Source organism: Apteryx mantelli, chromosome 1, assembly GCF_036417845.1.
Source record: "Apteryx mantelli isolate bAptMan1 chromosome 1, bAptMan1.hap1, whole genome shotgun sequence".
Taxonomy (NCBI): domain Eukaryota; kingdom Metazoa; phylum Chordata; class Aves; order Apterygiformes; family Apterygidae; genus Apteryx; species Apteryx mantelli.
Genome location: NC_089978.1, coordinates 3,252,168 through 3,277,573, shown reverse-complemented (window position 1 = coordinate 3,277,573; position 25,406 = coordinate 3,252,168). Strand labels below are relative to the sequence as shown.

The 25,406-nt window shown below is 64.8% G+C and overlaps 1 protein-coding gene across 1 annotated transcript in view; it reads left to right on the top strand.

Moving 5' to 3' along the window:
- The window catches only part of ARHGEF17 (Rho guanine nucleotide exchange factor 17), a 35,560-nt gene extending 10,654 nt beyond the window's left edge, over positions 1-24,906 (top strand). Inside the window, exons 2-21 of the mRNA XM_067308948.1 lie at positions 10,639-10,716; positions 13,509-13,691; positions 14,362-14,478; positions 14,859-14,951; positions 15,525-15,701; positions 16,063-16,113; positions 16,633-16,742; positions 16,972-17,057; positions 17,179-17,297; positions 18,147-18,360; positions 18,608-18,681; positions 18,902-19,095; positions 19,226-19,479; positions 19,852-20,098; positions 20,237-20,323; positions 20,438-20,505; positions 21,284-21,432; positions 21,541-21,715; positions 21,807-22,064; positions 24,553-24,906. Of these exons, the coding sequence (XP_067165049.1) occupies positions 10,639-10,716; positions 13,509-13,691; positions 14,362-14,478; positions 14,859-14,951; positions 15,525-15,701; positions 16,063-16,113; positions 16,633-16,742; positions 16,972-17,057; positions 17,179-17,297; positions 18,147-18,360; positions 18,608-18,681; positions 18,902-19,095; positions 19,226-19,479; positions 19,852-20,098; positions 20,237-20,323; positions 20,438-20,505; positions 21,284-21,432; positions 21,541-21,715; positions 21,807-22,064; positions 24,553-24,743 (2,925 nt within the window). The 3' untranslated portion in view covers positions 24,744-24,906. The remainder of the gene's footprint in view (positions 1-10,638; positions 10,717-13,508; positions 13,692-14,361; positions 14,479-14,858; positions 14,952-15,524; positions 15,702-16,062; positions 16,114-16,632; positions 16,743-16,971; positions 17,058-17,178; positions 17,298-18,146; positions 18,361-18,607; positions 18,682-18,901; positions 19,096-19,225; positions 19,480-19,851; positions 20,099-20,236; positions 20,324-20,437; positions 20,506-21,283; positions 21,433-21,540; positions 21,716-21,806; positions 22,065-24,552) is intronic.
- The last annotated feature ends 500 nt before the right edge of the window (positions 24,907-25,406 follow it).

The following is a 25,406-nucleotide window of genomic DNA, read 5'->3' as shown; positions in this document are numbered from 1 at the left end:
GCAGAGCACCGTTCCCCCAACGCCGCGAGGGGCCGAAGGCTCGCCGGGCTCTTCCTCGCGGGCAGCCGGCCCCGAGGAGCCACCGCCGCGGGAGCCCAGCTGTGCGACTGGTTAATATTTCCCTGGCAGGGCGGCGAGGTTTCTATTTGCGAACGCACGTTCCCGCTGGCGCTCTCCAAAGAAAACAAGCAGGGAGTTGTTTGCATGAGCAGATTGGCATCTCCAGGCCCGGGATATGGTTTCCTGCTTTTTTTAGCCGGGCTAGCAGGAGACTAGGCGGCCTGCCCCCATTTGGCATCCTTCTTCCTTCTTTTTTTTTTTTTTTAAGGGTTTCATCCCGACCCCCCCCACCTCCGCAGAAAATCCCGCGGCTATCGATAGGGGAGCGGGCGGCACGCGCCGCCGCCCGCGGTGGGGGGGGGGGGAACGTAGCCGTGCCTTTCCCTCTCGCCCGTGGTCTCCAAAACCCCGGTGAGATGGGATCTAGATGGCTCGGAGCCTCGGTAATCGGAGACGGGGGTCGTCGCCCGGCCGTTCGCATCCCGCCCAGGTCAGTAGATGCCCCGAACGCAGCCCTGCGGAGGGGAGCGGAGGTGCGGCGCTGGGGGGGGCGGCTCGGCCCCCGCGGCGCCGGGATGGTGGCACCGAAGGGAAGGAGTCACCTCCGGCCGTCCCGTGCCATGGGCGGGCCTGGCAGAGCTCCAGGTCCCCTCCATGAGGCCGCTGGTGGCACTGACGCCCCCCATCCCGGCCCCTGGCCCGCTTTGGCAGCAGAAGGGAGCCCACGGTGCCTTGGGGTGCTCCTGGGGTGCTACGGGACCCAGGGAAGCCCTTGGGGACACTGAGCGCTGGAGGGGTTGGAGGTCGGGATGGGGTGAAAAGGGCTGGTCTCCCGTTGAGGTTGCAGATGTAGTGTTGCAAGGGGCACAGCCCCGGCCGGGGCCACGGGAAGCTGGGCGCGAGCCCGGGGCGGGACAACACGGGCTGTTTGGGGCTCCTGGATCTAGGATGCCCATCAGCTTCTGGGTGCCTGTGGACTCCTGGGTGTGCATTGGCTCCTGGGTGTCCATGGACTCCTAGTGCCCATCGGCTCCTGGGTGCCCATCAGCTCCTGGGTGTCCATGGACTCCTGGTGTCCATCAGCTCCTGGGTGTCCATGGAGTCCTGGGCGTCCATTGGCTCCTGAGTGTTCATGGATTCCTGGTGCCCATCAGCTCCTGGGTGTCCATCAGCTCCTGGTGTCCATCAGCTCCTGGGTGTCCATGGAGTCCTGGGTATCCATTGGCTCCTGGGTGCCCATTGGCTCCTGGGTGCCCATTGGTTCCTGGGTGTCCATGGACTCCTGGGTGTCCATGAACTTGTGCTGCCCATTGGCTCTTGAGTGTGCATTGGCTCCTGGGTGTCCATGGACTCCTGGTGGCCATCGGCTCCCAGGTGCCCATCAGCTCCTGGATGTCCATGGACTCCTGGTGCCCATCAGCTCCTGGATGCCCATGGACTCCTGGTGCCCATGCAATCCTGAGAGTCCATTGATTCCTGGGTACCCATGGACTTCTGGGTGCCCCTCAGCTCCTGGGTGTCCATGACTCCTGGGAGCCCATCGGTCCTGGGTGCCTGTGACCTCCTGGATGCCCATCACCTGGGTGTCCGTGGCCAGCCGGGTGCCGGTGCGGGACCCTCCTCGCCGCGCGGCGTTTCCTCGCACGCTCCTCACCGGGAACCATCTCCTCCGTCGCTGGGTCCTGCCACCTCCTGCCCGCGTGGGCAGTCGGGCCGGGGGGGGGGGGGGGACGCGCGCGGGGCCGAGCGGAGGAGGGGGGGAGCGCGGCCGTGCCGTTTCCGCGTGACCTCAGCATCTGGAAAGCAGCGCTCTTGGCCCGCGCCGCGGGCGACTTGAGGCGAAAACCTTCCATATTTGGCGAAAGCCGTCGGAGGGCTCGGCGGGGGGCCCCCGGCCCTCGCCCCCCCTTCGCCGCCGCGCTTTTAACCCTCGGGAGCCCCGGGAGCGGCGGCGGGGGGCCACCAGTGCACCGAGTTGCGCCCGGGCTCTGGCGCTCTCCCGGAGGCAAAGTAAAAAAGTTGCTCCGGCTCCTTGGGAAGGATAAAAATGTATATTTTTTTTATTATTTTTCTTCTCGCACGCTTAAAAAGCGGCGTCCGGGCCAGGCCGCTGTGCTGCCAGCTGCGAAAGCAGCCTGGCGGGATGAATCACCGAAGCCGAGGAGTCAAGGAAGGGAAAAGCCGGCTGAGCCGCCCCCGCTCCCCGCGGCGGCTCCGTAACGCGAGCCCGTTCCCCGCGATTCCCGCTCCGGGGGACGGCGCGGCCGTCGCCGGCGAAGCGGCAAGGCGGCTCCCTCCCGCCCCTCGTGAAGGGGGACGGACAGATGGACGGACGGACGGATGGACGGAGGACGGGGAGGCCCAAGCAAAAGGCTCCCGGGGAATTTCGTAGCCGGGAATCCAAAGGAAAAAGGGCGAAGCGGGGTGGGGAGAACGGGATCCGTCCGTCCCTCCCCGCCACTGCTGCGGCCCCAAGGACCTCCCATGGAGTGGGAGGAAGGGATTTGCTCGGAGCCCGCGGAAGAGCAGAGCCTCAAAGGTGTCGGATAAAGTCCGGCGGCAACGCGGGCATCCCCTGCCCGGACCCGCAAGGGGCTGCCGGCAGCCTCCTTTGAAATGAGCTGAAAACAAGAAAAATAGGTTAATAATCCCAATCGGAGGCTCGATGCTTTGGCAGAGGGATGGGGGCGTCCCCGAAGCTGCCCTCCTCCTCCTCCTCCTCCTCCTCCTCCTCCTCCTCCTCCTCCTCCTCCTCCTGCCGCTGCCGGCTGCTGGTTTTCTCCATGGGAGCGTCTCTGCACCCAAGCAAAGCTCCTCTGCAGCCCGGGAGCCTGGGAAAAACCCCGGCCGAGGCAAAAGCAAACACGTTCTGCCTGCGGGCTCCGGGTAAACACGGGAATATTATTAGTAACTGCAGCGCGGTTGAATCAGAGCTGCTGATTTATGCGCTTATTTCCTTTAAAGACGGTACGGCTTGGAAAGTGCCTTGGACTTTCCTTACCCGTGGGAGAACAGCAAGCGGCCTGGAGGGGGAAGGATGGCGTCTCCGAACGGAGAGCGAGGGCCCAGGTGATGTCGTGTGTCATCTCTCCGGCCTCGGCTCAGGGCCTCTTCCGCTGCTTTCCGCAGCGGCACACGCAGCCCGTCGTTGCCCTGGGAGTGGCGGAGGTCTTTCCTGGGACACGGGGCCTGGTGTTCCTGGGGATGGATGGAGGCGGCTGGTACCAGGGATGGAAGTGGCTGGTACCAGGGATAGAGGTAGATGGTACCAGGGATGGAGGTGACTGGTACCAGGGATGGAGGTAGCATGTACCCATGGATGGAGATGCCTGGTACCAGGGATAGAGGTGGCATGTACACATGGATGGAGGTGGCTGGTACCAAGAGATGGAGGTGACTCGTACCAGGGATGGAGGTGGCTGGTAACCATGAATGGAAGTGGCTGGTACCAAGAATGGAGGTTGTTGGTACCAGGGGATGGAGGCAGCTGGTACCAGGGATGGAGGTGGCTGGTACCAGGGATGGAGGTGGCTGGTACCAGGGATGGAGGTGGCTGGTACCAAGAGATGGAGGTGACTGGTACCAGGGTTAGAGGTGGCTGGTAACCATGAATGGAAGTGGCTGGTGCCAGGGATGGAGGTGGCTGGTACCAGGGGATGGAGGCAGCTGGTACCAGGGATGGAGGTGGCTGGTACCAGGGTTGGAGGTGGCTGGTAACCATGAATGGAAGTGGCTGGTACCAGGGGATGGAGGTGGCTGGTACGTGGCAGATCCAAGTCTGCCCTTGGCCGGTGCTTGGCATCAAGCAGACCAACTCTTGGAGCAGCGAGACCATCTTAGGCCGTGTCCCCGGCTAGCGAATACTTTGCCTCCGCTTCCGCCCTGTCCCGTGGGCTCTTCCCGATTCATCGCCTGCGCCGGTTCCCTTTGTCACCCGGCGTCACCGTCTGCGGCGTCCGGGCTCTGCCGCTGCCTGGCACCGTCCTGGTGGCTGTGCCCAGCCGGTCATCCCCGCGTTCGCCGCAGGCCTCCAGTCGCTGTCCCCGCCAGGCCTGGGTTCCTAGCCAAGAGGTTTTCCATGGCCTTTTCCCGTCAGCCCGGGAATTAATCCCACTCTTCTCATGGGGGATGAGTCTGGCCCGGGAGCTATTTTTTTCATGTTTTATTTAAGTTGGCATCTTTAACGTCAGCAGAGCCTCGCTGTCTCCGGGGACCGTGTCCCTTCCCGCTCGCAGGATGCGCGGGAATAGCAGCGCCCGTGTCCGCGAATCCGCTTTCCCAACGGACGGCAAACTTTGTGCATGAGCGGAGACCGCGCTAAGCAATCCGCGTTTCGCGCATCGCCGTCAGGATAGGAGTCGGGAGAGAGGGGAAGGATTTCGAAGAATTGCGTTAGAACAGGGATTCGATCCCAGAAATGCTGCGGATGCGACGGCCCCAAGACAGGGGAGGCCGGGAACGGCTCGGCTCCGGGGGCATCTTTTCCGATGCACGGAAATTTCAGGGCATTTGCGGGACAAATGACGCGGGAAAGACCTCGGCGGGCTCCCGGGAAAGGAGACGGTAACCGCCCGCCGCCGCTGCCGTCTCATTCCTGCTTCTCCCTATGATGGGAATTTTATCCCCCGGCGAAGGGCCGGCGGCGGGCTGGTTTGCCTCGAAGGCTATACAAAACCTAATCAAACCTTATGGTTAAAAAACATCCCGAGGGGAGTTAATGCGATTTTTCCCGAGCCGTTTTCCTGCCAGAAACCAAGCGATGGAGGAAATATGGAATCGGATGTAAAAACGGCATCGTCCAAGCTATTTCGGTTTAACGTCGGCCACATCACTGCTAACCGCCAGCCCTATAAACGGCTCATTTAATTAACCTCAAACTTTCCTCCAGGAAAAAAACATAAAAATCCTCCTCTGGCCTTGGAATCGGCCTGGGAATCTGCGGGCAGAAGGGAGCTTTTCCTTGAGAAAGCAAGCCGAGGTCAAAATCCAGCAGCAACCGCCGTTGCCAATCCCGAAGGGTTCGAAGTTGAGCTGTGGCAGACGCCGGCGCGGTCCGGGAACGTCATCCGTTGCTGCCGCGCGGGTGGGATCGTCCCCCTTTCCCGGGAAATGGCTTTTTCCCCACGCATGTGTGCGCACGAGCCAGAGTTTTCCCGCGCCGCGGGAGACGGGGAGGGAGCCCGTGGGAAAAGCAAGGAGAGGCTCCAAGAGCCACGAGCCAGGGGCGCAGCTGATGGGGGTGACGTCCGGCTCGGGGGGGGGCCGCATCCCGACGAGGTTTCCGTAGCTCCGGGGACGGAGCTCCCTTCTCCGGCCTCTGCTGCAAGGTCTGACCACCCGCGTGGGGGACAAAAATCTTTTCTCCGACGGGAATTTCCCGTATTGCAACTCGTGCCGGGGCGGCTCCGGCTTCGCGTGGGCAGGCCGGACGCGGATGGGGCCCATTTTTCTAGGAGGATTTGGGGTTTTTGGGGGAGAAGGGGGGGGGGCAGCTCTCGGCACGGCGCCGGCGAGGCACCCGGAGGAGCCGCCGCTGCGGCGACTCCCGCGCGCCCGACTCCCAGAAAAGAGCATCCGAAAGGAAGTCGAAAGGTGTTTACAGAGCGGCGGGCTAAAAATAGCCGCCTCATATTTTAGCCCGGCCCTAAAAATAGGCCGTGCCGGTCGAGCGGCCAAACGCTGCCAGGAATTTCCCGCGGGCCGGGCTCGCGGAAAGAGGGTGGGGGGGGGCTCCCTTCCCCTCAACCCTGCTACGAGACACCGGAGAATCCACCCGCGGCGGCGCTTAAATCCGCCGGGGAAAAGCCGCCGGAGATGGGAAGAAAAAGCCTCCCGCGTCCCCGTCGTTTCCCCTTAAGGCCGGGGAGGCGCTTGAGCAGGTGGCTTCGCTCCTTCGGCCGGACCGGCGTTACGTGCGCCGAGTTGTCCGGCCTCTGCGCCCGGCAGCGGCGACGCCATGGCAAAGGGCTTCCCCAAAACGAAACGCCCCCCCCAACCGGAGAGGGGACATCGCCCCGCGGTGGCCTGGGATTCCCCCCCTCTTTCCGGCTGGTCTGCATCCCGCGGCTCCCACCCGGAGCGGCTTTTTGGGCCTTGGAGGCTGGGAGCCGGGAGGGAATTTCCTGGCTGGGGATGCGCCGCCGTGGCCGTCGCCAAGGCAACCGGCGAGGGGCTAATTCGGTTTAATTAACGGAGCGGGAGCGGAGGGTCGGCCGGAAGAACCTCGTTATTCCCCGTGCGCGGGCTGAGCATCCCGGCCCCGCTCCCTGCCTCCGTTTCCCTTCCCTAGGGAAAAAAATTGGGCCTGAGCATCCTCGTTTCGGCCGGGGGACTCCGGCATCCCCCCCCTCCGTGCGCCCCAGCAGCGATTTTTCTCGCTGATATGGGTGAAATTAGGGCGATTTGGGGCTCGGTGATGGGGGGGGGAGGCGGGATGAAGCCCCCCCGCGAGCGCCTTTCCCGGGAATGCCGCCGGCCGGCTCTGCCTGTGATTGCTCACGCCTGCCGTTAGCCGGCTCGAGCACCTGCCGCCGCCGCCAGACGGACGGACCCCCCAAGCGCCGGCCGGACGCACGGCCCCCCGCACGCACAGACAGACAGACAGACGCGCGCGCGCACGCACGCAGGCGCCGACGCACAGCCCGGCGCGGCAGGCAGCCTGCGTCCCCGCTCCTCGCCTTCGGCAGCGCCTCGCTCCCCCTTTTTTTTATTTATTTTTTAAAAAAAAACATCGCAATTACGCCCCGAAGGAGAGATTTCCCCATTTTATTTATTGCCCTCCTGCCGGCAAAGCTGCTCGCTGGGGAATTTTTTTATTATTCTTCTTATTTTTTTTCCTGCTTTTCCGGGGTGGTGGTGGGGGGGGGGGGGAGAAACCCGGTTTTGCTTGTGTTGTTTTTTTTTTTTTCCTCCTTTTTTTTGTGTTTTTTTCCCCCCTCCCCGCTGTGGCCCCGGGCCGCGTGGGCCGGCCCGACCCCGGGGACCCGCATGCTGCAGATGGTGAGGACTCTCGCGCAGTTCACCATCGCCCTGGAGGACATGCGAGACCTCGGGGACGGCATCGACGCGGCCTTCGGCGCCACCGCCGCCGCCACCGCCGCCGCCGCCGCCCCCGGCCTCGGCGCCGACGAGCCGCCGGAGAAGGGCTCCACGGGCGGCCGCGGCAGCCCCACGGATGCCGGCAGCGCCGAGGTGATGCGCCGTGGGGGGACGCCGTGGGGGGGGGGGGGACACGGTGGCGGTGGTGGCGGTGGTGGCGGTGGGGGGATGATGCCGTGTGCACGGATGCGTCACGCTTGGACACGTGTGCGACACCGGTACCCGGAGCGATGCCGGGGGCGGCGGCGGAGGAGGGGGGGACACACACACGGATGGAGAGAGCCCCGGGGGGTCTGGACCGCCATCACCGTGGCAACGCCATCCTCATCCTCATCCTCATCCTCATCCTCATCCTCGCCCCCCCCCCCCCGGCAATAAGGAGGAGGGGGGGGAGCTGCGGAAAATCCCCACCCGCCGACGGAGAGCCGCCCCGGTTCCCGCGGCCTTGCCGGGCCCGTGGGAACCGGCAGGGATATTTTCCCACGGGTCGCCCCCTCCCCAAAATTGCCGCCGCCATGGGGGCCGTGCGTCTTGCCGCCGGGAACGCCTCGGCGGGGATGTTAACCCCTCGGGTACCGGCGACCGTGGAGGGGGGGGTCCCCGCGGTATCCCCGCCGCGGCCCGGCCTCGCTCCCCCCGCGGCGGAGGCAGGATGGGACCGGGGTGCGCCGGCTCGCTCCTGTTCCCCCAGGGCAGATTCGGGAGAGGAGCCGGAGCAGATGGAAACAGAAGCGGGGAGGCAGCGAGCTCCCCGCAGGGCGGTTTTCTTCGCTCCCGTCGGAGCGGTAATTCGGTGGGGCTCCCCCTTGTCCGGGCCGGGGGGGTCCCGCTTGGCCGCCCAAGGAAGGATGCTCCGTGCGACCGCATCTGAGATGGCATCCCGGGGATCCCGGCGTCCTTTCTTCCCACTGCCGGCGGGGGGGGGGTGACACCTCTACCCTTATAAAGCTCCCCGCCGGAGGAGTCCCGTAGCCATCGTGTGTCCCGCGTGAGTGGGCTGAGACCTGGCAAACTCGCTTCCCCTGAGTCACCCTCAGGCAGGCCTGCTCTCTCCAGTAATTTGGGGCAAAGCCCCTCTTTTCCAGCACCTGGAAAAGCACGAGGTGGTTTACGGAGTTTTTGGGCTGGCTCGCATGCGGCGCTGAGCCCCTCCGGCTCGAGGAAAGAAAACCTCCTTCCCGCCGCGTTAGCGAGCTGGGACGGCTCCGTAAGGGCCGATAAAAACCAGACGCGGAGGAAAGCCGTCGTTCGGACCTAGCCGCAAGCCGCGGGGCTGTCACCTCCGTCTCTCCGTGGGGAAACTGAGGCAGGCAGGACTGGGAAGGGGGGGGACGGCTGTGCCGACGCTCTCGTGGCCCCGCCGCGGGCGCGTGCCTCTGCTGTCCTGCTTACAGGTGGGGAAACTGAGGCATGGGCCCATCCGTCGGCAGAGCAAGGCTCCGAGCCCGGCTCCGAGCCGATCCCGGCCCGAGCGAGCGCACGCGGAGGCAGCTCGGGCCTCGCCGCCGGGCATCCGACTCAAAGCCGGCGTCGATGCTGGCAAAGCCACCCCGACTCAGGGCTCCGGGAGCCGGATGCCGCCGGGATCCGCTCGCGGGAGCTCGGCCCCGGGAGGCCTCCGCGCGGCTCTGTGTCCGGTTTTCGATGCTGCTTTCCGGGCGAGGAGCGGAGTGTTTAGACAGAGCCCGGCGGGGATGGATGGATGGGGGGGATTAGCGATGTGGGAGCGATAACAGAGGCGAAGGGCCGGGGGGGGGGGGGAAGTGGCTCGCCGAGAGACGGGAAACCAGAGCGGAGCCGCGGCAGCGGCTTTGCAGCGCTCCGGCGGCTGCTCGGCGGCGAGCGCGTCGCTCCCTGGGGACCGGCGTGGGCGACGGCGGCCTGAATCCGCGGCGAGGAGGGTTGAGCCTGAGCGTTAAGTAAAACTTCCTAACGCCGCTCGTGTAATTGCGACGAGCTTTCGCGGGGCCCCACGTCCCAGCCGGCAGCGACGGGAGGTGCGGAAAGCCCTGCGCCTCCCGGCTGAGCTGATCCTGCGATACCGGCGTTCCTGCCGCACCGGCGGCCCCAACGTGGCCGCGTGCAAGGCGATCCCAATCCCAGGGCTCTAGAGCTGCCCTGGAAATGTATCCAGAGCCGTTGGGTGTCTCTACACCCAGAGCTTCTGGGGCATCCCTGCATCAAAGACTTTTGGGGCATCTCCACGCTCAGGGCCTTTGGAGCACCTTGCACCCAGGGCTTTTGGGGTGTCTCCGTACCCGGAACCTTTTTGGAGCATCTTGGCAGACAGGGTCTTTGGAAGGTCTCCACACCCAGGGCCGTTGAAGCAGCTCCAAACGCAGGGTGCTTGGAGCATCTCTGTACCCCAGGCCTTTGGTGGGCCTCCGTATCCAAGTGGAGCGTTTCTGTACCCAGGGCCATCGGAGCATCTCCACACCCAGGGCCTGTGGGACTTCTCCACACCCAGACCCCTTGGAGCATCTCCACAATCATGGCCCTCAGAGCATCCACATACCCAAGGCTCTTGTAACATGTCCATACCTAAGGCCTTTGGAGCATCTCCATACCCAGGGCTATTGGAACATCTCCACCCCAAAGCTGTTGGGGCATCTCTGCACCCAGGGCCACTGGAGCATCTCCACACTCAAGGCCTTTGGGGCAGCTCCATACTTAGGGCTTCTGGAGCATCTCTGCATCCAGGGCTCTTGAAGCATCTCCTAACCTGGGGCCAGTGGAGCACCTCTGCACCCTGGGCCTTTGGGACCTTATAGCAACGAGGGCCCTTCAAGCATCTCTGCACCCAGGGCCGTTGGAGCATCTCCATGCCCGGGATCTTTGAGGCATTTCTGCACCGGGGCCGTTGGGGAGTCTTGCCCTGGAGGTGAGACGCAGGCTGGGCTCAGCTCCCGCGTGTCCCCGCTTGGCGCAGCTGGTGGGACCAGGCAGGAGGACTGTCCCCCGCTCCCCTCCGCTCTGGCAGCGCGGGGGCCGAGCGGGCGCCGAGCGGCAGCGCCGCCGCATCCCCGGGAGCCGGCCGCTGGAGCGGGAGGTCTCGGCGGTGCTGCGCCGGGGAGGTCAGCGGCCCACGGGAGCCGAGCGGGGAGCGAATTCCAGAGCGGAGCGGCCTCCTCTCGGCGGCGCGCGGCGGGCGCGGGGCCGCGCTGAGCTCAGCCGCTGGGGAGCCCGAAGGGAGCCGGCACCGACCCATGTAGGGCTTTGTGAGCCGGGGCGGACTCCTGACGCGCCCAGCTGCCGGAGGAAACCAGGCAGCTCTGTGCAATCGGTGTCATGTACTTCCTAATCCTCCCGGATTCCACGATTTGGGTGGAGAGGGAGCGAAGGGGAGCTGGACGGGAGCCGGGCTTGCAGCCGTTGCCGAACCGAGTGAGTGTCCCCGCCAGAGCGCGGCACCCGGCCGCTCGCCATCCGTCACACCGCAGCGCCGGCCCCGAATCTCACCTGGCTTTTCTCTCCTTGCAGGATATGAGGAAACACGTCATCATGACGCTCCTAGATACAGAGCAGTCCTACGTGGAGTCCTTGCGCACCTTGATGCAGGTACGGCGCCGCGGGCGCCGGCGGGGTGGCGAGGGGCCGAGCCCCGCTAAACCGGAGATGCTTTCCTTTTTGGGGGAGCGGGGACGCAGCCGCGGCGTGGGCGTTCCTGCAAGGCAGCGCGGGAAGCGCGCCGGACCCCCGCGGCGGGGACATTCGGGCGCTTCGAAGTCAGACCCTGGCGCTGCTGTGGGTGCCGTAGCGGCGCCGATGGGGTGGCAGAGACATTGGGGGCTGCACGGGACAGGCGGTGGGAGCAGCGTGGAAGCAGTCGCTGCTGAACAGGAGTGGGGAAGGTCACCTCGTCCCCCCGAATCAGCCCCATAACAATTCCCAGAGGGCATTTGTCCGAGCAATGTCACCCACGACCTGGAGTGAGGTATGCTGTCCCAGGGTTTTCCCTACTTAGCTCTTCCTTGCGCCTCACTCCATCTCCCGGGTTGCTGTTGAAGGCCCTACCTTGCCATCCCGTCCCCTGGGGACTTGGGGACCTGTTCCTCCTCGTGATATCTGTTACCACATCTTCCCCGTTATCTGCTCAGCTTCAGCACCTGCTAGTGGGCCACAGCCATGGGTCAAGGGCTTTTTAGGTCCCTTTTTTGCTGAGCTAATTCCAAAATCCCTTGGAACAGCCAGGCTGGAAGGACCTCTCATGTTCAGAAGGTTAATGAAGATGAATGTGCTGGAGCAGTAGGTCCTCACTGTTGGCTGATGTAGGTGTGGGTTGTCAGAACCCATCTCTGCAGGTGCAAGTGCCAAAAAATCAGGCAGCAGGTGAATTTGTTTGAAGGCGCATGACCACCATGGAGGGAAATGCATGTCGAATGCCTCTGTTGTCCACCACAACCTGTGCAAGAGGGATCTGACCCGTTCAGTACCAAAGCAGTGCCCATAAGACACCCAATGGGCTGATGAGCCACGAAGGCATGGGACATCCTCATCTTCCCTGGACACCCAGCGAGGCTTTCCCCAATAAATCTCCAGCACGGCTGTTCCTGCAGTGGACCCAGAGGTGCAAGGAGGGCTTTGCCATGTGTTGCTGCAGGAGGGAGAGACCTCTGGTCTTAGCACAGACATTGGCTCAAGGGGGCAAGAGGACCCCGGCTCTAATCCATATTTGGGGGGAAAGTGTACCTTGTTCAGGGTCAAACAGCATCTCTGCTGATCTTGGCATGGACTTGGCTCTCACCTAGGAAGTTCCCAAGCCACATGGCGATGTCCCTGTGTGGTGTCAGCCGGCACGCTGTGGAGGGCAAATCCATATTGGACCGTGCTGGAGCAGCATCCTTGGGAGAAATCACCCACTTTCATAGCAGGTGGGATGTGTGGACCAGACTTGGCCTTGCCGTCAGGGGAGGGAAGTAGTGTACAGCCCTTCTCCTGGTGGAGCAGTCTACAACAGGGCAGGCGAAGCGGATCAGGATCAGAATCCTTGGGCAGGATTTGCCTCTACTAACATGCAGTGTCTATGGCCAGGGCTGTCCGCTGGAGGTAGAAGCATGGAGATCTGGTAAATGGAGATGATGACGTTTCGGGTGCAATTCTGCTGATTGCCTGCAGGCATCTGCTTTGAGATGAAACAAATCATGGTCTCCCACTCCATCTGTACTGGCTGGATCTCCATGAGATACCCACTGCTGTCCTGAGGAACCTCATCCTCCAGGGGGTTCCTCCCTTCCTGCTGTCCACGGTTTCATTAGCTCGGAGGGAGATGTCTGAAGCGGCTCAAGGTTGGTCCCATCTGTTCAGTTTGTACTTGGCTGTAACTCTGGGCCAGTGCGATGCAAGAACCCACCTTGGCCAGGAGCATCCAAAACCACATCGCATCCTCACTTTGTTGCCCAAATGCCCGAGGAAGCCCATGGTCCTCACAGCATCCTGAAGGACACCATGTCCAGGTACCAATCCATGCATTCAAGGCTTGAGGGATTCTCACAGAAGACATCGTCTTCGTCCTGCATCCATTGCAAATCCAGCTCTGCTGTTCCCCAGGGGAGCACTTCTCTCCACTGCGCTGCCCCATGCAGGGAAGAAAGCAGTCTTCATTGGAGAGCCCACGACCCAGCATTCCTGCAGACCTCCTTGTCCCAGGACACTGTGGAGGCCAGAAGCACAAACAGAGTTCAGGAGAGGAATGGGTAGAATTTCTGCAGGACAGATCCACCTGTGGCTCTTAAACACAACAACCTGATACAGCCTCTGGCTCTGGAAGGCCCTCAGACTCATGGCTGGGAGGTGGCGATGGCCATGGGAAGCATCACCCTGGTTTTGTTCTGGTGGCACCACAGCCGTGGCCGGCTGGCTTCTCGAGTTGGAGCTTGATTTATTCTGCTGGAAACAGCATCTAGGACGAGCATCCTGGCCTACCAGCTTGGGTCAGGCATGGCCACTGGGTGTAACCCAGCTCTCCTCTTGCCCAGCCAAAAATCTCTGTTCTTGAGACCACCAGAGACATGGGTCCAGGGGATGGAGGGGGCTCTGGGGCTCCTTGTGCAACCGTTGCCCATGGACCCATGCAACGTGTCCACGCTGGGATCTTGGCCGCTGCCTGTGCCCGTGTGGTGCCCATGGCCCCCAGCACCCATGGTGACATGGGGCCTGGGGTGGATGGGAGGCGCCGGGGTGGGATGAGGACCCTAGGGTGATTCGGGGAACACAACCCCTAGTTCACTCGGGGAACTCCCTGCTGCAGGATGCTGTGGACCTCAAAAATTTACCCAGGTTGAAAAATTCATAGGGAAAAAAAAAAAAGTCTGTTGAGGCTCCGACTGGATCCCTTTGCTTCCCTGCCGCAGGGTTACATGAAGCCCCTGAAGCAGCCTGAGAACTCACTGCTGTGCGACCCCTCACTGGTGGATGAGATCTTTGACCAGATCCCCGAGCTGCTGGAGCACCACGAGCAGTTCCTGGAGCAGATCAATGACTGCGTGCAAAACTGGCATGAGAAGCAGAAAGTGGGCGACCTCCTCGTGCAGTCGGTAGGAGCAGCCGACCCCAGCCCCATCCTTGTCCCAGTCCCTGTCCCCATCCCATCAGAGCACGCCAGGAGCGTGAGAGGTGGCTGGGAACCGAGGCGCAGGTCGGACCGGCTGATCCCTGGTCCCCTTATGGTCAGGGCTTTATTCCAGGCTCTGGGATTTGGGGGGGGCAAGAAGGACTTAAGACTTTCCCAAGCCAGGCAGCTGGGACCTTCCCAGACGTGTCCCCCTGTCCAGCGTGGCCAGTGTCCCCCCAAGCCTGGTGCTCCCTGGTGTCCCTCTGGGACCAGATGCTCGCTCTGTATGGGAGCACACGGACGCAGCCCCAGCAGGGAAAGTCTCTGAGCAAGAGCAGGGAAATGATTAAAGGATGGGAAAAAACGTGTCTGAGATGGAGAGAGAGAGGGAGAGAGAGAGACGATCTCCAGGCCCTCGGTCTGCTTAGCTTAACAGTGAGATGCTGCAGCGAGCGGCTGGGTCTGCAGCTTCGCATTTCTGCACCGGGAGCAGAAATGTCAGGGCTGAAAAATCTCAGCGTGCGACGGGAGAGGCCTCCCCGCACCGGGCGCCGAGCCTGGGCAGATCCCCGCGAAGGGGAAGGAGGCGGCTGCCGTTAACCCTTGGGGCTGCTTCACCCACCTTTCGCTCCCTGCCCCTCCGCTCCCCGCAGTTCTCCAAGGACGTCCTGGTGAACATCTACTCCGCCTACATCGATAACTTCCTCAACGCCAAGGATGCCGTGAGGATCGCCAAGGAAGCCCGGCCAGCCTTTATGAAGTTCCTGGAGGTAGGTCCTTGGATGTGCTCCTTTGGTTTGGAGGGGCTGACGTGGCTCCCTGCGGCACCCGGGAGCCACGTGCCAGCCTGCTCGCAGGGCGGCAAGAGCTCATGGGAATCCATCGGTGATGTGAGGCCAAACTGGGATTTTTTTCCCCATCCTCCTATTTTTATTACGAAGGGATTTTTAGTGAGAACCTGGGTTGAACCAGAGTCATTCAGATGCTGGGCTGGTGGGAAAAGGAGTTGTGTCAGGTCGTGGACTGGTATCGCTCCAGCTCCTGGACTGGTATCGCTCCAGCTCCTGGACTGGCAGCAGCCCAGGTGAGCCGGGTCCCCGCCGTGTCCCACCTAACAGGCCCATCCTTCTCTCTTGCCGATGTTTCGCAGCAAAGCATGAGGGAGAACAAGGAGAAGCAGGCGCTGTCCGACCTGATGATCAAGCCCGTGCAGAGGATCCCGCGGTACGAGCTGCTGGTGAAGGTAGGCAGAGCAACGTCAGGTGAGACCCGTCCATCTCGGCTCGTCCGTGCAGGGATGCGGAGCGGGAACATGGCCGGGGTTGGCTGGCCGCATGAACCAGGTTGCAAGAGGAGATGCTTTGGGCAGCCGCGAAGAACAGGGCTGTTTGGGGTCTCCAACACCGACTCTCCAGATAACCTTGGGAGCCAGGTGACCTTGGGATGTTTCTAGCCGTTAACTCGATCCTTGCAGCGAGCTGGAGTCGGGCGAACGGGGGACAGCGGCAGGGCTCGCCCTGATGCTGGGTGATGGCCGGGGCAGGAGCCCCTTACAGGTGGCAAAATCCAAGCTGGAGGCAGCTGAACCTCCAGCCCACGCGAAGACCGGCCGGCCGGGCTGCGAGCGCCAAGATTTGCCTTGTTTCATTGCAAAACGTTTCCTGCCTGGGGCTGATTTCCCTCAAAATTGGGAATTTGGGAGTTTGCTTCCAAAACGCAACGGAGGGTGCTGGCACGGCACCCACCAGCATCTCGGGCGGTGCCGATCCCGAGCATGGCCCGCGGGGACGGCACCCAACTCTCTTCCCCGTGGCAGGACCTGCTGAAGCACACGCCGGAGGACCACCCCGACCACCCTTTCCTCATCGACGCCCAACGCAACATCAAGCAAGTGGCCGAGAGGATAAACAAGGGCATGAAGAGCGCCGAGGAGGTGGAGAGGAACGCCCGGATCGTGCAGGAGATCGAGTCCCACATCGAAGGCATGGAGGATGTACGTGGACCGCGGGAAGAGCTTGTAACGAGGGAGCTAACGAGCCTCCGAGCAAGGTCGGGAGGGGGAGGAGGCTCTGTGCTTTATGGCTGAGGCTGGAGGGTCCTCGTTACGCGTGGGGACCTGCCGCCACGTTACGTCCTCACCTTGGGGCCAAGCGAAATCTCCGCTTCTCACTCCCTCTGCCCTGCGCTGGTGTTTGGAGCCCCAAAAGTGAGCCCTGAGCACCCGCTAGCCCAGGCACAGCCCGGCTTTGGGAACTTGGGTCACCCAGGGGGACTTTGCCGAGCCTCGGGCACGCCAGCGCGCGAGGGTGCAGCACCCGCGTCCGTGCGTCTCACGAGCATCCTTGTCCTCACAGCTCCAGGCCCCGCTCCGGAGGTTCCTGCGTCAGGAGATGGTGGTGGAAGTGGTAAGAGCCGACGGCCCGGCGGCCCGCGGGATCACTCCTCACCCCTCGCCCCGGCAGTTTGTCTGTCCCCTGGCTGCTTCGTGGCAGGGAGAGGTGGCACTGGGGAGTGGGCGGCTGCGATTGCGGCGTGCGGCATCTTGGGGGTCGCCCAGGGCGGCTGGGTCCCCACGGAGAAGGTGCTGGCTGGGTGGAAAGGCAGTTGGATGGTGGCTAGAGGGATGTTGGTGGAAGGGTGGATGGATGGATGGATGCACGGCTGGACAGACGGATGGGTGTGCAGAGGGACGGTGGGAGGGAGAGATGGCCCGAACAACCTCAGAGATCGCGCTGAGGATGAACAGTGATTTATTGCCACCTTCTCCGTCCTTCCTCTACCCAAAGCGCTTCCTTCACGTCCAACTTGCTGGGCTGAGTCCAGGTGTGGCCCGTGAGCACCAGCTGCTCCGGAGCTGGGGAAACTGGGGCAGGAGACGTAACGTAGCCGCTAACCCGCCCCTGTTTCTCGCCGTTGCTCTGCAGAAGGCGGTGGGCGGCAAGAAGGACCGCTCGTTCTTCCTCTTCACGGACCTCCTCGTGTGCACCACGCTGAAGCGCAAGTCGGGCTCCCTCCGCCGCAGCTCCATGAGCCTGTGAGTGCCGCCGGTCGCGCCGCCGGCCAGCCGTCCGTCCCGCCGCATCTCCCGTTGCCATCCGGAGCGGCCCGCTCTGCCGCCCTCTCCGATGGCAGCTCAGATCGAGCCGTTAGGGTTGTCCCTCCGCGCGTCCTCCGCTCCGGGACTGCTTTTAAGCCGAGGGGGATAAAATCTCGGCGCAATTCTCGGGTGGCCCCACGGCGCTCAGCCAGCTCTTGCCTCGCAGGTACACGGCGGCCAGCGTGATAGACACGGCCAGCAAGTACAAGCTGCTCTGGAAGCTGCCCCTGGAGGACGTGGACATCGTCAAAGGTCTGTCGCTGCCACCGCCGCTGCCGCCGCCCCCCGAAACCCCGGCGCTTGCCGCCCCGCTCGGGCGATGGGCAGGAAGGGGGTAGCGGGAGCATCCCGGGGGCCTCATCTCGCCGCGCAGGTGCCTCGCAAGCCACCAACCGCGAGAGCGTCCAGAAGAGCATCTGCCGCCTGGACGAGGACCTCAGCACGCTGGGCCAAGTGAGCAAGCTCTCGGAGAACCTCAGCTTCCCGCACCAGGTGAGGGCGCCGGGGCCGGACGCCTCCTCCCGCGCACCCCAGGAGGGTGGGGGCAAGGTGGACCTGATCCGGGCGCCCGGCTGCGTTGGGGCCCCTCCGCACCCCAGCTGAGATGTGGCCACATGGCAGGGTCTCGGCCAGCTGCTCCGTGGCTCTCTCCATCCCTCCGTTTAGCTTGAATGCCCGATATTTAGGAGAAAATCACTTTTTGTTAAACATCCACCAGTACTCCTCCCCATCCGACCAGGTTGGACAAACGATGTCCGTGCATTTTATCCAGCAACGAGAAGCAAAGGAGCCTTTTATCTTGTTAAGTGCCACCAGTCCCTGCCTTTTTGCCTTTCCTGGCCAGCTTTTAAGTGGTTTTGGACTGGGATTTTGTTACTGCCATAGGGAGATGCTGTCAGAGCCCCACTGGTGAGAGCTGTTCCCTGCCCCAGGAGCTCTCAGTGGGATGGAGAAGGCAGCAGGGTTGGGCAGCCTCGCTCCCGGCCATGTCTCGGGGCAAAAGCAGGGTTTAGCTGATCCCATCTGCCTGGAAAACCCTCAACGAGATGGGTTTTCACCCGGGGATGGGCTGTTGGCCATGACTGTCTTCAGAGGACCCCAGTGCCATCAGCTCTGGAGGACCCCAATGCCACCAGCTCTGAAAGACCTCAATGCCACCAGCTCTGAAGTCAGACTGGGTTTTGGGCAGCCCCAAAAGGATGCTTGGGGTCACCTCCAGCTCCAGGCTCTTGGGATAGCAGTGGGGAGGGACGTGGGCAACACCATGGTGGTGGACCCATCTCCTCCATCCTCCGTCCTTGGCTGTCCTCCGAGAGCCAAACCACTGTCCCCCCCGCGCAGAGCCTGGACGACGTCATCAAGGACCTGATGGCTGCCATCCACCGGGAGCTGGCCGAGAAGCAGTCGCTGTCCTTCAGCATGTCCTTCCCCCCCAACAAAGTGGAGCTCACCACCACCAAGGCCGAAGGCACCGAGTCCTTCGTCTTCGAGTTCCCCAACCCCGACGCCCGGCAAAGCTTCGAGCAGGCCTTCGAGGACGCCAAGAAGAAGCTGGGTAACGGCGGGTGCCTGCTCCCAGGGTCAGCCTCCCGCGAGGGCTGGGGACGTGGGGAGGAGAAAGCACCCGAAACCCGTTGTGTGCCACTCTGCACCCACCACCAAGTGGCTGGTGGTGTCCTGGGGCAGCTGCTCGCACCGCGGACGCGGCGGCGTCGCTCCCCCGTTTGCAGAGCCCGCGGGTGCCTCTGCTCCGCCACCTCCTCCGCGCCCCGTCCTTCTCAGCTCTTATCTTATACTCCCAGCATCCAGCAAAAACTGCCTGGACCCGGAGTTCCTCAAGGCCATCCCCATCATGAAGACGCGGAGCGGGATGCAGGTACCCGTTTCCGCTCTCGGCGGATTGAAGCATCCTCCTGCAGCCGGTGCCGTGGAGGAGCATCGCCGCAGCGCTTCCCGAAATCCGGGTTTCGAGCCCCGCGGGCTCTTCACGTGGCTCGTGCCCACGTTGCGAGGGGGGACGGGGAAAGGGCCGGGAAAGGCTGCGCCGTGCCGCCCGCCGGTGACCCGAGCTCTCCCGGTCTTTTGCCCTCTTCCAGTTCTCTTGCGCTTCTCCCAGTCCCGGCAGCCCGGAGAGCGCCTGCGAGGTCTGGGTGTGCAACAGCGACGGCTACGTGGGGCAGGTCTGCCTGCTGAGCATCCGCAAGGAGCCCACCGTGGAGGCGTGCATCGCCGTCTGCTCCGCCCGGATCCTCTGCATCGCCTCCGTGCCGGGCCTCAAGCGGCCCTACAGGTAGGCGCTGCGGGGGACGGACGTCGCCCGGCGAATTCGGGCGGCGCGGGGCAACGCCGGGGCCGGTTCCCGCAACGGGCCGGGCGAAGGCGGCGCCGGTTTTTGCCCCGCGCCGTCTCTGCCCCGGCAGGGAGCGTCCCGAGTCGTTGGCGAGCCCGGCGGCGGAGCCGGCGCCGGCGCCGCAGCCGGAGGACGCCGGGCCCCAGCAGTGCCTGCACATCTCCATCTCGGGCTCCTCGCTGGAGCTCTCGGAGCCCGTTGACAGCGCCAACCGGGAGCTGATGCCTTTCGACAGCGACGACACGGACGACGAGTCCTCCCCGAGCCCCTCGGGCACGCTGCAGAGCCAGGCCAGCCACTCCACCATCTCCTCCAGCTTCGGAAGTGAGTCGGCCCGCGGGCAAGGGAAGGCTTCGAAGATGGGGAAACCCCGGGAAGGAGGCGTTCGGGGCCGATCCCGGGGCACGCGGGGCGCGGGAACCCGCCGCATCCACCAGTCGCCCGGCCCTGGTCGCTCTGCGGGTGGATCGGGGTGGGAATCTCTTATCTGCAAAGAAGCAGCGAGGAAGAGGAGGGAGGCCACCTTCAGCGGGAAGCATCCCGCCTCGGCCAGCGCAGAGCTTCGCGTCGGGGCCGAGAGACGCTGTTGAGACGCCGAACGTGCTTTGGGCAGGGGGGTTTTGGGGAGGGATCCGGGTGTGAAGCAGAGCCCGCTCCGTCCCGCCTCACCTCTTCCTCCTCCTCCTCTTCGTCCAGACGAAGAGCTGCCGAGCGGCAAGGAGGCGGCGGCGGAGACGACGAGCTCGGAAGAGGAGCAGGAGCCGTCCTTCCTGACCCTGGCGGGTCCCTTCGGCCCCAGCGGAGCCGGCGAGAGCCCCGTGGACGGCCGGGCCATGCGGCGTTCCAGCCGCGGCTCCTTCACGCGGGGCAGCCTGGAGGAGCTGCTGAGCCTCGATCCCGAAGCCCACCAGAGCTCCATGTGGCTGGGCACCGAGGACGGCTGGTGCGGCACAGGCGCGCGGCGGATGGATCGGGGAGAGGGGGGAACCGCGGGAAAACACCCCCCGGCTCCCGGGGCGCGAGGTTCTCCGGCATCCGGGAGCTCAGCGCCGCCGCTCTTGCCCCCCCCTCCCCCCCCCAGCATCCACGTGTACCAGTCGTCGGACAACATCCGCAACAGGAAGAACAGCATGAAGATGCAGCACGCCGCCGCCGTCACCTGCATCTTGTAAGCGCGCCGGCAGGGAGAAGCGGCCGCGGGGGCGGCCCTGGCACGCGGCTCCCCCCCGGGCTGAAGCCCCCTTCTCACCCCCCCTTCTCACCCCCCTTCTTCTCGCCGCAGGTACCTGGATAACCAGGTTTTCGTGTCGTTGGCCAACGGGGAGCTCATCGCCTACCAGCGGGAGGCAGGTGAGGCCGGCGCGGGGGGCGCCCCGGGGGGGGGGGGGCCGTTCGAGGGCCCGCGGGGAGGAGGGTTGGCAAGCAGGACCCCTGTCCTGCGGAGGGTGTCTGTCCTGCGGAGGGTGTCCGTGCTGCAAAGGGTGTCTGTCCTGCAGAGGGTGTCTGTGCTGCAAAGGGTGTCCGTCCTGCAAAGGGTGTCCGTCCGGCACAGGGTGTCCACGCTGCAAAGGGTGTCCGTCCTGCAAAGGGTGTCCGTCCCGCACAGGGTGTCCGTCCCGCACAGGGTGTCCATCCTGCAAAGGGTGTCTGTCCTGCAAAGGGTGTCCGTCCCACAGAGGGTGTCTGTGCTGCAAAGGGTGTCCGTGCTGCAAAGGGTGTCCGTCCTGCAAAGGGTGTCTGTCCTGCAGAGGGTGTCTGTCCCGCAAAGAGTGTCTGTCCCACAGAGGGTGTCCGTCCTGCAGAGGGTGTCTGTCCCGCAAAGGGTGTCCGTGTTGCAGAGGGTGTCCGTCCCGCAGAGGGTGTCCATCCCGCAGAGGGTTCCCTGGGTGCAACCCGCTTTCCCGGGCACGCGGGAGAGTGGGCGATCCCGGCAGGAGCGATGCCTCGAGGGTTGCTAGAAGCGAGGGGCTGGAGAGGAGCATCTGCCCCGCTCCGGCGGTTCCCGGGGTGTCCCCGGCCACCGGCAGCATCCCCTGGGCAGAGTGTGTGTGTGTGTGGGGGGGGGGTTCCCGGGCTGTCTGTCCGTCTGTCTGTGCGTCCAGGCGCCTCTGACGGCGGGCGCTCGCAGGGCGCTTCTGGGACCCGCACAACTCGAAGGCGCTGGCGCTGGGCTCGCCGGGCAGCCCCGTGACGAAGATGGTGGCGGTGGGCGGCAAGCTGTGGTGCGGCTGCCAGAACCGCGTCATCGTCCTCAACACGGCCACGCTGGCGCAGGAGGTACGGCAGACGGGGGACCGGGGCGGGGGGGTGGCGGGGACGAGGTGGGGGGGGGGGGACGACGACGAGGACGGCGGCGGCACACGGGCCCGCTCTGTCGCCGCGCAGCACGCCTTCGCCGTGGGGCCGGACAGCGGGCGCGGCGTGAGCTGCATGGCGAGCGCGGGGCCCGGCGTGTGGGTGGCCCTGCAGAGCAGCGCCCAGGTGCGCCTCTACCACGCCACCAGCTACGAGCAGCTGGCCGAGGCCGACGTCACGCCGCCGGTGCACAAGATGCTGGCCGGTGAGTGCGGCGCCGGGGGGGGGGGGGAGGTTTTGGGGGGGGGGGACACACGGGGCTGACGCCCGCCCGGTCCCGTCCGCCCCCGCCGCAGGCGCCGACGCCATCATCCGGCAGCACAAGGCGGCGTGCCTGCGCGTGACGGCGCTGCTGGCCTGCGGCGAGCTGCTCTGGGTGGGCACCAGCGCCGGCGTGGTGCTGACGCTGGCCGCCGCCGCCGCCGCCGCCGCCACCCGGGCGCCGCCCGCCCTCGTGGGGCTGCCCCAGGGCCACACGGGCCACGTGCGCTTCCTCGCCGCCCTCGAGCTGCCCGCCGCCCTCGACCGCCTCTGCCCGCAGCCCGCCGGCGCCGGTACGGGGGGGGGGGCGGGGCGGGGGGCGGGGCTAGGGGGTGGGAGGGGCCGGTTGGGTGGGAGGGGCTAGTGGGAGCGGGAGAGGCTTGAGGGGTGGGAGGGGCTAGTGGGAGTGGGAGGAGTTAGTGGGAGGGGTCGATTGGGGCAGGAGGGGCTAGTTGGGTGGGAGGGGCTAGTGGGGGTGGGAGGAGTTAGTGGGAGTGGGAGGGGCTGGTTGGGATGGGAGGGGCTAGTTGGGGTGGGAGGGGCTAGTGGGGGTGGGAGAGGTTAGTGGGAGTGGGAGGGACCGGTTGGGGTGGGAGGGGCTAGTGGGAGTGGGAGGGGCTTGAGGGGTGGGGGGCTAATGGGAGTGGGAGGAGTTAGTGGGAGTGGGAGGGGCGGTTGGGATGGGAGGGGCTAGTGGGAGTGGGAGGGGCTTGAGGGGGTGGGATGAGCTATTTGGAGTGGGAGGGGCTAATGGGGGTGGGAGGGGCTAGTCAGGGTGGGAGGGGCTTGAGGGGTGGGAGGGGCTATTTGGAGTGGGAGGGCTGATTGGGTGGGAGGGGCTAATGGGGGTGGGGGCATTTGGAGTGGGAGGGGCTAGTGGGGACAGGAGGGGCTAGTGGGGTGGGAGGGGCTTGAGCAGGTGGGAGGGGCTAGTGGGATGTGGGGGGGCTAGTGGGGGTGGGAGGGGCCATTCGAAGTGGGAGGGGCTAGTGGGATGTGGGGGGGCTAGTGGGGGTGGGAGGGGCTAGTAGGTGGGAGGGGTGATTGGGGTAGGTTCAATTGGGTGGGAGGGGCTATTTGGAGTGGGAGGGGCTTGAGGGGTGGGAGGGGCTATTTGGAGTGGGAGGGGCTAGTCAGGGTGGGAGGGGCTAGTGGGATGTGGGGGGGCTAGTGGGGGTGAGAGAGGCCAATGGGTGGGAGGGGTGATTGGGGTGGGTGGGGTGATTGGGTGGGAGGGGCTAGTCAGGGTGGGAGGGCTGTTGGATTGGGAGGAGCTACTTTGGGGGGCCTTGGGGTGGGAGGGGCTAATTGGGTGGGGGGGCTAGTGGGGATGTGGGATGTGGGGGCTATTGGGGTGGGAGGAGCTATGGGGGAAGGACTGGGGTAGGAAGAGCTATTGGGATGCAAGGAGCTATTTGGGGGAGGGGCCTTGGGTGGGAGGGGCTATTGGGGTGGGAGGAGCTAGTTGGGTGGGAGGAGCTATTGGGATGAGAGGGGCTGGTTGGGGAGGAGCTAGTTGGGGTGGGAGGAGCTATTGTGGGGGAGGAGCTTTCAGTTGGGAGGGCTACTTGGGGGAGGAGCTGGTTGGGTGGGAGGAGCTTCTGGGGTGGAAGGAGGTTTGGGGGAGGAGCTTTGGGGTGGGAGGGGTTGTTTGGAGGAGGGGCTATAGGTGGGTGGTGCTATAGGAACAGGAGGAGCTATTGTGAGGGAGGAGCTATTGGGGTGGGAGGAGCTTTGGGGGTGGGAGGGGTTATTGTGGGGGCTATGGGGGGTAGGGCTATGGGGGGAGCTGCTGTGGGGAGGGGCTAGTGGGGGAGGGGCTAGTTTGGGTGGGAGGAGCTTCTGGGCTGGGAGGAGCTATTGAGAAGGAGCTTTGGGGTGGGAGGGGTTACTGTGGGGGAGGGGCTATGTCTGGGTGGAGATTTGGGAGTGGGAGGGGCTATTGTGGGGGAGGAGCTATTGGGGTGGGAGGGTTTTGGGGGGGTTATGGGTGGGTGGAGCTATGGGAATGGGGGGATCTATTGGGGTGGGAGGAGCTATTGCAAGGGTGGGGCTATGGGGGTGGGAGGAGTTATTGGGATGGGAGGAACTACTGTGGGGGGGCCTATGGGTGTGGGAGGAGCTACTGCAGGAGGAGGGACTATGGGGTGGGAGGAGCTATTTGGGGGGGCTATGGGGGGGTGCTATTGGGAGGGGGCTATTGGGGGAGGAGCTATGGGGTGGGAGGGGTTATTTGGGGGCTATGGGTGGGAGGAGCTATGGGAGTGGGAGGAGCTATTGGGTGGGAGGAACCATTGCAGGGGAGGTGCTATGGGGTGGGAGGGGCTATAGCAGGGGGAGGGGCTATGGGGTGGGAGGAGCTATGGCAGGGGAGGGTCTGTGGGGTGGGAGGAGCTATGGCAGGGGAGGGGCTATGGGTGGGAGGAGCTATTGCAGAGGAGGGGCTATGGGTGGGGGGCTACTGCAGGGGGAGGGGCTATGGGGTGGGAGGAGCTAGTGCAGGGGAGGGACTATGGGGTGGGAGGAACTATGGCAGGGGGAGGGGCTATGGGGTGGGAGGGGCTATGCAGGTGGGAGGAGCTATTGCAGGGGAAGGGCTATGGGGTGGGAGGGGCTATGCAGGTGGGAGGGGCTATTGGTGTGGGAGGAGCTATGGCAGGGGGAGGGGCTATGGGGTGGGAGGAGCTCTTCCGGGCTAGAGGCGGAGCCAAGGCCCCGAGGCGCCTCCAGCCGGCCCCCGCTGCCGAGGGGAGGTGCTGACGGTGCCGGGGCGGCTCGCAGGGCCCGAGGCGGCGGGCGAGGGGCCCAGGCGGGAGGGCGCCCGGCCTCGGGCCACCGGCCTGGGCCTGGCCAAGCCCCAGCTGCTGGTGATCAGCGGCGGCGACGGCTACGAGGACTTCCGGCTGGCGGCCAGCAGCGACACGGTGGGCCGCGACGACAGCACCAACCACCTGCTGCTGTGGCGGGCGTGAGCGGCCCCCGCCGCCGCCCCCCCGCCGCCGCCGCCGCCGCCAGCCCCGCTCCCCCCGCGCCCCCTCGAAATATATATATATATATATAATATATATAAATATCCTTATTTATTGGTGGCGGGAGGGAGGGAGGGGGGCGCGGGAGCCGGGACGGTGGCGAGCGCCCGGCCGCCGTCCCCGTCCCCGTCCCCTCCCCCATTTCGCGCCGCGGGGCGCCCGCGCCTTTCTGCCCCCCCCCCGCCGCCGCCACCCCGCGCCGCATCCGGACCAAACCTGGCCGCCGCTTCTCCCGCTCGCTGCCCTCTCGCTCGCTCGGCTTTCGCCCCGGCCCGCCGCCAGCCCGCGTGTGTCCCCCCCTCTGCCTCCAGCTTCGCCGCGGCCAAGCCGCCGTCACCGGCGGGGGATTTCGGCGGGCTGGTTCCCCGGGGGGGGGGACCGGCGGCGGCACGTTCGAGCTGAGATAACCCGGGATGCTCCGAGGCGGTCCCGGCCCCGGCGAGAGGCGGGAATGCTGCTTTCCCACGTCCGTCTGTCTGTCTGCCCGGGGAGGGGGTTGGTTTGGGGGGAGGGTTTTTTGGGGGTTGTTCATAAGGATGGCAGTAATGTTTAGGGGGGGTCGGGTGGGGGGGGCTCTTGGTCACCGTGGGCTCTTTGTCATTAAAG